Source organism: Malania oleifera, chromosome 4 (genome assembly GCF_029873635.1).
Source record: "Malania oleifera isolate guangnan ecotype guangnan chromosome 4, ASM2987363v1, whole genome shotgun sequence".
NCBI classification, from domain to species: Eukaryota; Viridiplantae; Streptophyta; class Magnoliopsida; order Santalales; family Ximeniaceae; genus Malania; species Malania oleifera.
In genome coordinates this window covers 110,783,646-110,799,863 of record NC_080420.1, presented here as the reverse complement: position 1 = coordinate 110,799,863, position 16,218 = coordinate 110,783,646, and the positions used below count along the sequence as shown (strand labels likewise).

Sequence of the window (16,218 nt, the reverse complement as noted above, 5' to 3'; positions counted from 1 at the left end):
ATCACATCCATAGCTTGGCTCGTATGCTGACAAATCGCATCCATAGCTCGGCCCGTACACCGGCAAATCATATACATAGCTCAACCCGTACGCTGGCAAATCATATCCATAACTTGGCCCGTACGCCGACAAATCATATACATAGTTCGGCCCGTACGCCGGCAAATCAAACACATAGTTCGGCCTATACGTCGGCAAATATATCAAAATCTCGGCTCGTACGCCGGTTTTCAGTTATAAAAAACCGTATCATTAACACATTCACAGAAAACAGTATTTCATAACAATTTCTACTCATGCCACACTAAACAGGTTTATCGCATATTTAACATACCATCATTTTTAACATTATTTTCCCAAATAGAAATCATGCATAAATATATTTATTTTTCTGAAATCAAATGCTATAATATTATACAAACTTTTCATAAAATACTAGCTTAGTTTATTTTTCTTGAAAAGCCCCTAAATCAAACACTCCTACACCCGCAGGGTTCCCCGTTCAACACCTTGAAAATAATATTCCCCAGAACTAAAGTTCAGTATTTTTACGCGTACTACACTTTCTACAACTGTCAAAAAGTCAAATATTGAGTAGAAAGCCTTACCCTGGATTTGGGATGGTTTTCACCTCAGCCCCACCGACGATCCGCTCCGGCAGATTTGTAGAAAACTTTTCTAGGAGTGTCGTAGTGGCTTCAGATCCTTGAATCGACGGAAATCCGGCCAAAATCTTAAAGAGAAGGAGGAGGAACCGAAGGGTAAGAGAGAGAGAAGTTCTGCGCAGGAAAATGACTGAAAAATCACGTTTAACCCTATTTATCCTGCAGGATTCGTCGACGCGCCACGTTACCTCGTCGACGAGTCCTGTAGAAAGTTCGTCGACGAACCTCAACCCTCGTCGACGAATTTCAGACTTCCAAAAATTCTCTCTCGGTATCTTCTCGTCAACGAATCCTGTCCTCGTCGATGAGCTTCTCTTATACCCTCGTGGACGAGTCCCTTGTGTTCGTCGACGAGGAGCTGAAAAATTCCTTGGGATTATCCCATCCAAAATGCAACATCGTCGACTGCCTCCTTCTGTTCCTGTTTCCATTTTCCTTTCTTTTTATTATTTAAATATCATTATTTTTTGGGTCGTTACACTCCCTCTTGCCCAATCTTGTCCAACATCCTTTTTGCACCAAATGCCTAACCTAGCCTAGCCAAGCCACCAAGACAAATGCACCCTAAAGCCATAAACAATATTCTCATCACTGGATGCTTTGTTAACAATTTCTGAAGGTAGGATGGAAGTGTGGAAGACAATGATGAAACCTCACAGTTATCTAAAAAGGACTCTAAATTATTTTTGAGGATGGCATGATGTTCTCTTCTTTTTGACACCATTGTTTGTGCTACTAGTTAGTGTTAGGGTGTGGCTCATATGGGTTAGGCAGCCACACCACCCAGCAGTAGGGGTGAGCAAAATTCGGGGAAACCCGAATTAACTTATTTAACCGACTGAAATTGGTCGGTTCGGTTCGGGTAAAAAAATCGATTCGGTTGGTTCGGTTGGGGTTCACCAAATTTCGGTGAATCGATTTTCGGTTCGGTGAACAGGAAATATAAATTCGGTCAACCGATTTAATAATTACTTAAATTTCAAGCATAAATTAACTAGGGTTTACTTTTAGTGTTTAGTTGTCCGCTCCGCACTGGCGCACTTCGCAACCGCGTCCTCGACTCCTCTTCACTCTCGAGTCTTGACTTCTCCTTCGGTCCTTCTCGAGTTCTCGGCTTAACGGCTTCTCCATCTCCACTTCTCAGTTCAGCAATTCTCCAGTTCTCCTCTTCAGTTCTCGCTTCCATTCCCTTCGGCTCACCTGAGGTCCCCATTCCCGAATCCCTCTCAGTTCTCCCTCTTCGCAGCTTCACCTGTCCGACTATCCCGAATCTCTCTTCAACATATGTATCAGCATTAGGAATTGTTTAGCAGATTTTTGGACTCCAATCCGAATTGATGACCCTTCGGCCTTCAGTCTGAGCTTGAAAATTCTCTTCTAGAGGACAGGATTGACTTGTGAGTAATACTTTTTAGTTGAAGACTTGAAGGTGCCTATTTTTTGTTTTGATAGCATAGTAAAATTATTAAGAGAGAAAGGAGGTAATATAAACTAAAGGCAAGAAGTCCTGAGAACTAAAACAAGGAAAAAAGCCAAGAAAACTAAGACAACTTATGTAGAAAGCCCTTCAAATGTTTTTTGTTTTTGTTTTTGTTTTTAAATTAAAATTAATAAATGAGCAACAGAGTAAAAAATTTATAATTATATTCTGTTTTTAATAATTAATTTTAAAGAATTTTGATTAAATTCGATTAACCAAATTACCCGAATAGTTAATTCGGTCGGTCGAGGTTCGATTAATACCTCTTATTCAGTCGGTTTGGTTAATGGAAATGGTTAACTGAAATTTTTTTATTAATTCGGTTAATTAACCGAATTTCACCGAACCGACCGTTTGCTCACCCCTACCCAACAGCTTATGTTAATATTGCTGAGAAGACCAGTAACCCTCCACCAAACAGCTGCCTACCATGTTTGAAATTGCAGCCATCTTCTTTGACCATCCCTTTCCCATATGTGTATATATATGTGTTGTGGAGTGTGAGTGCAGTGTCGCAGTGTGTGGGCTTTGGGCTGTGTTGTGTGCATACAGAGAGCTGTATTGTGAGAGAGCTGAGAGCTGTGCATTGTACGAGAGGTGTGGTGTGCTGTGTGTGAGGCAGAGTGAATCCTTGTAGAGAGAGTGAGAGAGGAGTTAAGGGCAGTAGCCTCCTCCTTGTATAATTCTCCCGACGGTTATAGTGGATTTTGTGCTCTCCCATGAACATAGGTCACAGTGGACCGAACCACGTAAATCTGGTCTTATATATTGGTTGCGTAATTTTTCTTGTGCGATTGTCGTTCGTAGATCACTTCTCAACAAATGGTGTCAATGTGAGGTTGGAGCCAAATCGCCGGATCAAAGCAAAATTCCCAGATTTGACCCTCTGCCCAGTAGCTCGAAACTCGGTTTTAAGACCACCATAACGTTCCTCTCGTTGAGACAAAGCCAACAGAGGTCACCAGAGCTTGAACGGAGCTCGGTAGAAGTTGTACGCGCTCACATGCGCCACCGGTGGAAAGACTGCGTTGCCACGCGCCCTCATGCGCTCTCACGCGTGCCAAACACCGGTGAAAGTTTGGCATACGTTCAGAGGTTGAAGACGCTGACATCAGCGGCCACGTAAGCACTGAGTCAGCGGTTGCGTTAGCAAGCGTCAGGCCACGTCAGCGGGCCACGTGGCGCCACGTCAGAGTTGAGTCCACTGTACAGTCAACAGGGGCCCCACGACACATTAGAAGCCGTACAGTGCCACGTCATCAATGGGGACCTACGGTGAGCCCATAGGACACGTCAACAGGTGGGCCCCACATGAGGTGAGCCTCGGTGCCATGCAGCAGGTGGGGACTGTGGCGCCGCATCAGCAAATGGCGTCAGTGGCCGTTAACGCCATCAGGAATATTCCGTTAAGGGAGGGAATATTTTGTTAAAGTTAACGGAGAGTTGACTTTCTTAACCAGTTTGACCAGGATTTTCGGAGCCATTTCGGGTTGATTTTTCGAACAGATTGAACCATTTCTAAGGTTTTCGATAGTTTTGGAGCCATTGGCGGTGTCCGTTTTTTGAGATTCGGAGCAGAATGGCAAGCGTTGGCACTTCAAAGTTTGAGGTGGAGAAGTTTGATGGGCAGAACAATTTCAGTTTGTGGTAGAGTATGGTATTTTAGTTCATCAAGGCTTGATCAAGCCGTTGATCGAGAAGAAGCCAAATGATTTCAAAGATGATGATTGGACCGAATTGGAGATGAAGACGGTCAGCACAATTCGATTGTGTCTGGCAAATGAAGTTAAATGTTCGGTGTTAGACGAAACCTCACCGATGGAGCTTTGGAAGAAATTGGAGCAAGGTATATGTCGAAGTCCCTTACCAATAAATTGTTTCTGAAGAAGAAACTTTATCAACTTCGAATGAACGAGGGAAGTAGTCTTTTTGATCACATAAATGATTATAACAAGATTTTGACCCAGTTGTTGAGCCTCGGCATAAAAATTGATGAAGAGGATAAGGCGCTTCTACTTTTGTCGTCTCTACCAGCTTCATTTGATGGTCTGGTAACTGCATTGCTCGTGGGGAAGAATACCTTGAAGTTGGATGATGTGATGACATCACTTCAAGATTCTGAGACGTTAAGAAAGCAGATTGTGACGTCTCGTGAGCAAGCTTTGGTGGCTAATAGTGAGAGACAAGGAAGAAGCAAAGATTGAAAGCTCGGAGGTAAACAATGACGTTCAAAATCAAGAGGACGAGATACAAGCGAGGTTGTATGTTACTGGTGTGATAAAAAGGGGCATTTCAAAAGGGATCGTGAAGATCGAAAACGATACGAAGAAGAAAAGAAGACACGAGACGGTGTCAATGTATCGGAGCATGCCACATGGCATGAAAATGATGAGGTCCTCGTAATGGCGAGCAGCTTACATCGACAAATCAGTCAAAGAAATGTGCAGTTTCGATACTGCAAGAAGTACGGCCATATGAAGAGAGATTGTCGGAAATTGATGAGAAAGAACATGAATGCTCAATGCAGTCCAAACGATGATGGATGGGTTTTGGACTCTGGGAGTTCAGTTCATGTTTGTTTTAAGAAAGAATTTTTCCATTCGTTCAAAGAAGTTCCCGGTACGGTATCACTTGGTGATCGGTCTTCATGCGATGTCAGAGGGATTGGATCTGTGAAGCTAAAGACGCCTGATGGAGTGGTTCATATTTTGGATGACGTAAACTTTGTTTCAAGGATGTGAAGAAATTTAATCTCCCTTAGTAGGTTGGATTCTAAGGGTTGTCAAATCTCTGTCGCAGGTGGAGCTATGGAGGTGACTCGACATGACTCAATGATATTTACTGGGAAGGAGTCTCGTGGGCTGTATCAATTGATGGGAACCACAGTGGTTGGTGGTTTGACCTTGGATGATGATAGCGGCACGTCGCTAGGGACGAACATATGAGTTTGGTTTGCCGATGAAGAAGGAGGTATTCTTTGCAATGTTCAGACGTTTGAACCAATCTATGTTGATTTGCCTTGATCAAGTTCGTATCAAGGTGGAGCTGTGGACTTGGGAGTTGATACTCACCAAGGTAGAGATTGTTAGGGTGTGGCTCGTATGGGTTAGACAGCCGCACCACCCAGCAGCTTATGTTGATATTGCTGAGAAGACCAGCATCCCTCCACCAAACAGCTGCCTACCATGTTTGAAATTGCAGCCACCTTCTTTGACTATCCCTCTCCCATATGTGTATATATATGTGTTGTGGTGTGTGAGTGCATTGTCGCAGTGTGTGGGCTTTGGGCTGTGTTGTGTGCATACAGAGAGCTGTGTTGTGAGATAGCTGAGAGCTGTGCGTTGTAGAGAGGTGTGGTGTGCTGTGTGTGAGGCAGAGTGAATCCTTGTAGAGAGAGTGAGAGAGGAGTTGAGGGCAGTAGCCTCCTCCTTCTCCTTGTATAATTCTCCCGGCAGTTATAGTGGATTTTGTGCTCTCCCATGGACGTAGGTCACAGTGGACCAAACCACGTAAATCTGGTCTCGTATATTAGTTGCGTAATTTTGCTTGTGCGATTGTTGTTCGTAGATCACTTCCCAGCAATTAGCTTACCACCTTACCCAAAATCTTAAGCCATTTGATTGCGGGACAACAATTTATATCAACCCTTAACACTCCTCTGCACATGCAGCTCAATTGCATAATTGCATGTGGATAGATAAAAAATGATAAATAACACCCATTACAAGGAATAAGATAATTTTTAACCACCACACAATAAATGCAGCAAAAATACTAGAACCCACGATCTTTTGGCAACCATAGCTTTAATACCATGTTAGATTACCACTTCACCACCATTCACCCAAAAGCTTAAGTTGTTAGATTATGGGCCAACAATGTGCGTCAAGCTTTAAAACCACACAACTGAAGCCAAAAGCTCCAAAACCTTCCATTGATGATGGAAAGCTTGAACCACAAGCCTAGAGCTGCTTCTTTGTAGGTCCTGAAAAAAACTTAGACTATTTGAAAATTTTCAGAAATAGCTGATGTTTAGAGTTATTTTAAATAACAACTTAATTTTTGAAGTATGAATTTTCAAAGGTACCAGAATATAAAGAAAATACTGTGAAACAGATCTCTATATGATGATGTCTCAATATTAGTTGTTTTTTAAAATAGTTTTAATGATTCAAACTAAATCCACTTCCATTAAGTTGTCATTTTCCTGCCTAAATGCTTTGCAGTAGCCACTTGGCCCCAAAGCTTGTAAATACAACAACAATAACATGAACAAAAAACCAAGTCTTAAGTCCCACTAGGTGGAGTTGGCTGCACGAATCCTTTTTCGCCAATTTACATGACTATGGGAAATTTCGGCCGACTAATTTAGGGCTATTAAATCCTTACACACTATCTCATCAAGCTTTTTTAGGTCTAATCCTACCCGTTCTACTACCCTCACAGTAATTAGTTCACTCCTCCTTATGGATGCACTATTGGCCTTCTTTGCAGATGCTCAAACCATCTAAGTTGCCCTCCCATATCATATATCTTCAACAAGAGCTACACCGCCGCAAATGTGTTCGTCCCTAAATTTATCTTTAACTTTATGCTGCTCATCCACCTTAGCATTCTCATCTTGACAAAACAAATAACGAATAAAAAAGATAGATATGGGCCAACGAGGTCTAAATCCAAAGACTCAACAAAATTAAAGTTCCAATACCATGTTGACATCTTGGCCTCAAAAGCTTAACTGTCAGGGAGTGGGCTAAGTACGCGTGTCAAGCTAAATTTCTATCATTAGCAACCTTCTAAGACATAGAAGACACTAGATTGGTGTTCTATAAGGCTAAGCTGTAAGTTGCAAGATTCTAAGACGCGATCCAAGTAATTCATTGAAGAAAAAGAAAAGCTGCACACAGCTCAATTAGTACAAAATTAAAACTTTGGGCAAATATGTTCAGATAGTAGTTCTAGTGGCAAATATGGGATTCAATTATCTTCACAATTGTGATTGTAATTGATATTTGAAAAGTTTTTACACTTTCAATTACAGCAACATTATTGTGTTTTCCTTGGGGAAATAATAAACTGAGGATGAGAAACTGCACTAACATTCAGTGAAGCCTATGTGAGTGAATCTAAGGGATGGTTATAGATGCAATGATGAAACTTGCTAGAAGCTGTATATGTATCAAGCTGATGGCAAGTCGTGCACGCATACATCATCATACTATTTGACTAAGTGATCTGGAGCAAATTTAAATGTGATGGTAATGTTGAAGCCCACAAACCTTTGTTACAGCAATCTACTACCTAGGGCACACTGCTGTCTCAGAATCTTGATTTTGCATTTCTTGCAGAAAACCAGGATAGAACCCGTCCCCAATCATGGTGAAACATCACTCTTGTTATGGCACTATCATGATCCTATCATTATAAATCTCAAACAACTTTAGTAGGCCATATGCCTAAGAGTTTATTTTTTTAAAATGACAAAAGTTACAATATAAACTTATTAGGCATTATTATGTGAAAACATGGTGCTTATGTAATTGGGGTAGTTTATATGTTGGAGTTAGACATTTTTCTTTGAAATTTTCATGTTAGTTGTGTTTTATGATTACTTATTTAGCTTATACTATATAATATACATATATGCTTCCTAGATGCTTTTATCCCTTGACACCTTTGTTGGAATAATTTAATAGTTGTGCGCAATTTGCAATAAAATCAACATGAACAGCATATGTAAACAAACTGAAAGTTAAATAAAAATAATGCAGGATGGCCTATGAGTCACAAGAAGCCTCCCTCCATGCAAGTGGTGCCAGCAGTTTCTATCTCCAATATAAAACACATTGCAGCAATTTCATTCTATCAGCACATTGATGGAGAGATGGGGTGACCATTCTAGATTATTGTCCAAGCAATAGTAATATAATTGTTAAATTAACAAGAGAGGGAGAACAAAGAGGTGTGTAGAGATGATGATGATGAATAAGAAGAAAAAGAAGAAGCCAAAGAGCATTGGACATTGGAAGTGGTAATGTTAACATACCACCCTGCCTTCCTTTAAATAAAAATATAGAGATCCATTTTATAGAAGGGAATGACTCTAGAATGATATCTATTAGGAATAGACAATTTAAAAGTACAAAAAAGTATGAGTTTGTGACTCCCATACAAAATTGAAGGGGAGCCTAGGCACAATGGTAAAGTTATCGTCATGTGACTTGGAGGTCATGGGTTTGAGGCGTGGAAACATCTTCTTGCAAAAATGCTAGAAAAGGCTACGTATTGTAGACCCATTGTGGTCTACCCCTTCCCTAGACGCCGCATATGCAGGGAATTTTTGCACCCAATGATAGAGTTGGTGTTCTTGCTGTGGCTCCATGAAGGAGAATCCAGTTGGACTACCATGGTTTTGGCATCTTTCCTATGGTTGACTAATGACCATGGTTTTAAATAACGGCCGCGAATGTAACAGTTTTTTGGGTTACCAATACTGTTACACACCGCAAATCGGTGGGAAAAAAAATTGCTGCTATAGCGGTCGTTAAGGACCGCGACCGTTATGTAAAGGCTGCTACGGCCGTTACGTAACCGCTACAGGACTATTACATCAAAAATTTTATTTTATTTTTTACTTTTTCTTCTCACTGTTTCCCTCTCTTTCACAAATCATTCTCATTATACCATATGGCGAGAGAGGGAAAATATTATAATGAGAATGCCAATGACACAAAATTTACTATTTCTTTAAATACTCACAAGAGATGCATTAATTAACAATTTGAAAATATTAACTTGTTAGAAAAATATTTTATTTTGACAATATTAGTAATGTGATATTTATGTTCTATAATTTTCAACTTCAACCTTCTTTCTTTTCTAGCTATTTTATATTTGTATTATTCGTATGTCTTATGTGTCTAATAGATTAATGGAGTGTATCATGTATTTTGTTTTATTAATTAATTTAGCACACATAAGAATTTATCATAGATAAGAACAATGAGAAGTATAAATACGTACACGTAATTTTTCTATTAATGGTGGTTTAAAACAAATGTAAACTTGTTGCCCTTACCAAATAACTTAGCTACTCAAACTAAAGGATCCAAAATACACTAAAACTTTTTCTAAGGGCTAAAAGCTTGCAATATGCAAGTACGTTAATATGCATAAGGTTGTGCGTGCTTCAAAAAAATTCACAGCCGTTACACCCGCTTCCCGTTATGTAACATCCGCTACTCCCACTTTGTGTTACACCCGTTACCGTTACGTTACGCTACTTGCTACTGCGATTTAAAACCATGCTAATGACTCCTTTGGTTCCACATTGCCAATGTGAACAGTTTCTGCAGTTTTCAATTGAGGGAGTGGTGATGGACTCACATGTTGGGGAGATTTGTTAGGACCACATCCTAGTGAGTTGCCCCACATTGGAAATGAAGGGTGTCTTGTGTACGCAGATAGGTGGAGGCCCAAGATTTACCACATCCACACCCTCCCCACTTCCTTGTCATGTAACTATGCTGAAAACATAGTACTGAATCACTAGGCCAATGTGGAAAAAATCTTAGAAAGCCAAAGCATTTCCTTTGTATAAAAATAAAGCATTTCCCTTGTATAACTAGACAAGTTGTCTCATAACATATTATTTAAATGATAATTAGAATTTTGATTAGAATATCCACAAGTGAACTGTCCCAAATTGGAAAAGAATGTGGAGGGATAATATTTGGGTGGGCCCAAGACCTAAGCTTAACCTTTTGGGTCAAGTTTGTAGCCCATCCATGCATGTCAAGCCCTCGTGCAATGACTGCCCAACCAAATACTACAAGAAATACCAAAATGCAATGGTTTATGTTGGCTCTTAGCAGTCATGTATGCGTTTGTGACTCTCATGTTGCACGCGATGATAGAGTTGGTGTTCTTGCAGCAGCTCCACCTTGCAATGAAGTAGAGTCTAGTTGGCCTCCCATGGTTTTGGCATCTTTCACATGGTTGAGTAATAACTCATTTAGTTTGCATGTGACGAATAGGTGATGTGAATGGCTTCCATGGCTTTTGATCGAGGGAGTGTTGATGGACTAACAAATGATGGGGAGATGTATTAGGAATACCCGCTAGTGAGTTACCACACATTGGAAAAAATGTAGAAGGGTGTCTTATGTACATAGATAGGTGGAGACGCGAGATCTAATAGCTTAATCTTTTGGGTCAACTGAGTTCATTCATGTATATCAAGATTGTGTGCAAGAGCTAGTACTAACAAAGTTCTTTTATTTTGGGTTGAGAGTGGAAAGGAGTCTTGTGTTACTGTTGATAAAGTGACTGGCATATTTAGAAGGCATTCCTTTTGAAGCAATGTTTCTTTTATAAAAGTCTGAACTTTAAGGTGTGGATTTTCGGACACTTGCACCCAATTCTGTACCTCAAGGTGTTTTTCATAGATCTCATGTTGAAGAGAACCTCTTTATATGATTCTTGATATTAGTTATAGTTACTCAAATTGAGGCTCAATTTAATTTACCCTCAATATACATTGTCAACAGCCAAGTGATTGGAGAAAATTGTGTGTTTTTCTTAAATCATGATTTCCAAGTCTGGAAATGGTTTCATTTCATAGATTGTTCTTTCTTTCTCAAAGGATTATTCCTTCAAATTCCTTTGTTTTTTTTTTTTTTTTTTTGAATCTTGTTTTTGATAAAAGTCTATGGAGAATTTTTAATTGAAAATACCTCTTATATATATATATATGTATATATTAATTTTGAATACGTAAGCATCCATGGACTTCTAACATTGATGGCATTATGTGCTCCAATTGATGAAAACTTATTTATATTTTTTTTATGGAAAACTTATTGATTTTATTTGTAAAGATGCTCTTTCTACATGTGTTATGATCCCTCTTTTGTCACCTTCCATTGGCCTATATTCTCATTTTGACTAGGTACATGATTCAACAATTAACTTTTTAGCCAAATTGATACAGATTTGCGATTTTGGGCTCGCGAAGTGGCTGCCAAAACAATGGACTCACCACAATGTGTCAAAATTTGAAGGAACATTTGGGTCTGTAAGCCTCAAAATTCTTGTTTCACAGCTAATAAATTACATCTCTAATGTCTTCCTTGTATATTCAATGGCAGTTATTTTGCTCCTGAGTACTTCATGCATGGTATAGTAGATGAGAAAACTGATGTTTATGCTTTCGGGGTGCTTCTTTTGGAGCTTATCACTGGACGCCGTGCTTTGGATGATTTACAGCAAAGCCTTGTTGTTTGGGTTTGTTTTTGCACAATTTTGTGATACTGCCCCACATTATCATATATTGAAAGTCTTTTAGTAATTTATTTGATTAATTTATATATCTTGTAGGCAAAGCCTTTGCTAGATGACAACAATATTAGGGAGCTTGTTGATCCTGCACTTGGTGATGCATATGATCCAGAAGAAATGGATCGTGTGGTCTTGACTGCATCTTTGTGCATCGAACAATCTCCTATTCTACGGCCTCGAATGAGCCAGGTATTTTGGAGAAGTGACTGCTGCGGCCATGTGACTTTTATAATATTTTGTCCTCATGATATGCTTCTGTTATCTTGATTCAACTTATAGGAAGGTGATATGCTACTGTTATCTTGATTCAACTTATAGGAAGGTGATATCTATATTTCTGAAGAAAAAAATGGTAACTTAGTAATTTGTCCAGTTTCTATTACAGTGAAAAGATTCATGTCATTGTGAGATGTAACCGAGTGGAACACTCAATTGCGAAAGGGATATGAATCCATTTAGACGCCTTAGATTTCACTGTTCCTTTGGCTCCCATTCACAGGGTGGAAATGCCTGTTGTTTCAGAGGATGACAAATAGTATTCAAATGTTTCACTGATTCCACTTTTGTCAAGATGCCCTTGCATACCATCATGTGGTGCACTTATGGATGGTAAGCCGAGATAGAGGAACTGAATGCACTGCGAAATCAGAGAACGGATATGTGTACCATTTTAAAGATTTAATAAAGTAGTACACCAGAGCTAGTTACTGTAAGAGTAGGGCGGCTCAGATGGTTTTTGCATGTGCAACGTAGGCCAAATAGTACACCACTGAGGAGAAGTGAGCTAGTTATTATAAGGGGCAGTAGAAGGGGTAGGGGCAGACCTAAAATAACTTGGAATGAGATAGTAAGGATTTAATAGTCTTGAATTTGTCAAAGGAAATTGCCCATTATTGTGTAAAAATTGGCGGAAAAGGATTCAAGTAGCCAACCCCACCTAGTCAGATTTAAAGCATGTTTTGTTGTTGATAAAGTAGGTGTAGACCTGGGCATAGGCTGATCCCCCTATAGATCATGAGTCAACATTGGTTGTTTTATCATCATCCATGAGGTCAATTAAAAAATTAACGCATCTTAGAAGGTGAAACTGATGTCTTCTTGTGTTCTACTAGAAAGTGAAGTTGGGTTTTCATGTTTACTACCATGATATTTGTTGCCTACCTCACCATGTCCCTTTGAATCATGGTGGAAAATGCATTGGAAAACACTTCAACTCAAATCACCCCTCAATAAGTGACTAGTTTTTAATGTCTAGGACTTTTTATGCAACCTGTTTCTTTGACACATCACTTGCTGTCGCCAATAAACTAGGATGTTGTCGGAAAATTTTGCCCACTTTTGGGGCCAGTTGAATGCAGATATCCTGGAAATGGATTTTTTTTTTTTTTTTGAAATTGTCTTTTCACTACATTTGAACTTGATTTCATTTTCCCATTTTTTCAACAACATCAACAAGCCTTTAGTTCTACTAGGTAAGGTCAACTACATGAATCCTTTTCTGTCAATTCACCCGATTGAGAGCATTTTCCCATTTTCCCATTTTTTTTTTTTTTTTTAAATTTTGAATGTTCAGAAGTATGTTCCTCTACTCCCTATTCACTTGACAGGCATTATTGAGTAGCATTCTAGAAGTGCCTTTAAACACAAAAATTGCTCTGCATTTTTCTCTCCAAAGCAAAGAAAGATGTAATGCCAATCAAATAGTTCCTAATTTAATGTTTTGGAAGCCTTCACCTTCGAGTGAAGATCCTTCATTGAAACTCCATATTTCCTTATAGTGACTTAGTGAGGCATCAATTCATAATGTCAATTGCTGCGGAAGATGAAAGAGAACTCCTCCATTTCCTCAATGTCCCTGGATGTCTCTTTGCCTATTTTAAGCTAATTTCAAAGCTGCTTAGTCACAGCCTTAGTATTCTTGCAGGATACTAGATGCTCAAATCTCAGAAATATTGCCAGGAGTGAAGTTTAAATTGCAGTTAATTAGTTATTTTCTTTTGCTGAATGCAGGTTGTCATACTGTTGAGAGACGATGGTAATAACCACAAGTGCGCAACAGATTGTCAGAAGCGGAGACTACGAAGGACATACTCTGAAGAGCTGCTGGATGCTGAAGAATACAACTCAACAAGATATCTGAAAGATCTTGCTCGGCATAGGCAGTTTGTTTTGGGTTCTTGAGGGCAATGAATCAACCTTTGAACTATGGTAATTTTAGTACTTAGGCTTTCAAAACTCATGGGCAGTTTGGAAGCCCCATGGAAATCAGCTCACTAAAATTTGTTTTGCATGGCATTTGAAAGCTTCAGACAGACCATCCTTTAATATCAAGCATCCCAAAAGAGGAAAAAAAAGGGTTGACCATGATTACATAGAACAGTAACCTTTTGTGGTTTACTTGATAGCATAAAGCCATGAAATATGAGATGGATTTCTTCCAAATGCCATGTAAAACAATACTTCAATAAGTTGATTTCCAAGGGACGCCCAAAAACCCTTAATTTTTTCTCTTAAATGTAAATGTGGTTCAGATTATTTTTGACTTCTTCAGTTTTGAACTGGTTATTCATTCATTCATTTGAAAAAAAAAATCGCAAATTCAAGTTGCATGAATGGTTGGAGAAAAGAAGTAACCAAAGGAAGAATTAGGGCTTGTTCAATTGTAAAAAACTGTTTTTATTTTTTATTTTTAAAATTTCAAATAATTGCAAAAATACTACCTTATCTTCGAGAAATTATAAAGGAGACCCTCCTTCACGTATCCATGTGCTTGTTACCTAAATTCTATACACATTGAAAATGAATCCCCTTATTGACATATTTGATATTAGTGAATGTAAGACTAATTTGTCACATATCTAACATCTAAAATACAAACACGTGGAGGGATCCCTTTTATAATTTTCCCTTATTTTCTGAAAGGAATGATGGAACACAATAAAAATTTATCTTCCAATTGTTCTTAATAAATATTAAAAAGCTAAAAAAAATAAGGTGATATATATATTTTTTGGTAAATTTTTAGAAGACTGATGAAAAATAAATTAGTTTGCTACAAGTGAACAGGCCATTAACTATTATTATTTTTTTTTTCATTTTTTGAACTCAAAAGTCTCTTGTAACTTGTAAGTTAAGACTGAGGGGGATGCCCTTAAATTCAACTGGCCAATAAAGTTTTCAACAAGCCTTCTTCTTATTGATTGTTTTAAAACGAAATCTGTGGTGAAAGTGATATTATCATTCACACCATTATCTGACTTTAAGTTTTAATGAGGGAGCAAAGGTTGCCAAATCCATTTTCTTAACATCAAATCCCAATTAGGAAAATGTTAAGAAAAGGGAAAGAAAGTATAAAAAGATTTACTTTTTCATGTTTGATTATTAAGAAAAAAAAAATTCCCAAATCAATGAACAAAATTTTAATTTACGCAGCATTACATTTGATTTTTTTTTTAAAAAAATTTAATCGTATTAGAATAAAATTTTAATTTTTGTAGTAGTTGAGATAGAAAATATAATGAAAAACAAGTTTACTTATTATTTTTCTTTAAATTTTTTTTCCCAAACAAAATCCTTGATTTACTTCAAAAGTTTCCATGGTATTATTTGCTCAAAAAATCTTCTCCACATTAGACGTGGCAAAGTGCAACAGGTCGGATAATTTGTAGCGAATTATCGGGTGAGAATATTACAATGCATACTCAAGTCATTTAAGTTGTGGATTCATGTCGGTTCGGATAGGATAATCCGTGGCGGATAGTGGATAATCCATCATTCTCATCCCTAATATAACTTTTTTTATTTTATAACATAATACTGAAGCTGTTTTTAAAATTATAATTTGGTGATATATTAAATATTTAATAACTAATCAAAAAATTATATATATATATTATTTATTTATTTTTCAGAGCATGAATTTAGATACTTTTATTTTGATCACAAAAAAAAAACGGAGTATTTGGATTTGAGTTTGAATGTGGGCATAGGGTAAACCCAGAAACGCATATAGTAGTGCAAGAGTTGAGAGTGTGGGACTAGGCCTTGGCTGATAGAGCTTATGCTAATTGATTTGATGAGTAATAAGCATAAGCATATCGGATTATCAATGAATTTAAACATTAGTTGTTAGCTTATAGACATACATTAATTGGATAAAATCCTAAATTCACCAACCGACTCATTTAGAGGCGGATAAAAAAAATTCAAACGATATTCGACTCAATTAATGTGTGGGTCGGTTAGGAGTCAATTTAAGCAGAATGAATTCGGTTCAGATTAACGGATTTTTATCCATTTTGTGAGATCTACTTCACATACCCTTGAATAATTATGGTAGGTTGAGCATTTGCCAAAGAGAAAGACTCGAGGAACTGTTTTACTTACATGTAGGATTTAGATATCAATTTAGATTCATTAAAATGGCACGGGACTTTGAGGTTCACATCAAACCATACCTTTCACTTATATGAATCCACATGAATATTTTTGTAATTGATGAATTATAAATTTTAGGTAAAAAAAATCGCTCTTTATTTATGATTGGGAAAGGTATAGAGAGAAAGGAGATTGCTGTCCACTGACATTAATGAATAGCCAAAGGCATATAAATGACCTAATGAATAATGAGTCATTAAACATTGAGAGAGCAATTAATTAATGACCTTATTGAGGAAATTAGCTAATAATGGCTAATCAGTTGCTTAGAAAAGGAGTAAATTGTTGATTAGCTGG

The 16,218-nt window shown here is 37.9% G+C and overlaps 1 protein-coding gene across 3 annotated transcripts in view; it reads left to right on the top strand.

Moving 5' to 3' along the window:
* The window catches only part of LOC131152920 (receptor-like cytosolic serine/threonine-protein kinase RBK2), a 35,277-nt gene extending 21,184 nt beyond the window's left edge, over window positions 1–14,093 (top strand). For all 3 annotated transcript variants that reach the window (XM_058104881.1, XM_058104883.1, XM_058104882.1), the window contains exons 6-9: window positions 11,138–11,217; window positions 11,295–11,430; window positions 11,524–11,673; window positions 13,495–14,093. In XM_058104881.1, coding sequence (XP_057960864.1) covers window positions 11,138–11,217; window positions 11,295–11,430; window positions 11,524–11,673; window positions 13,495–13,665 — 537 coding nt within the window. In that variant the 3' untranslated portion in view covers window positions 13,666–14,093. The remainder of the gene's footprint in view (window positions 1–11,137; window positions 11,218–11,294; window positions 11,431–11,523; window positions 11,674–13,494) is intronic.
* The last annotated feature ends 2,125 nt before the right edge of the window (window positions 14,094–16,218 follow it).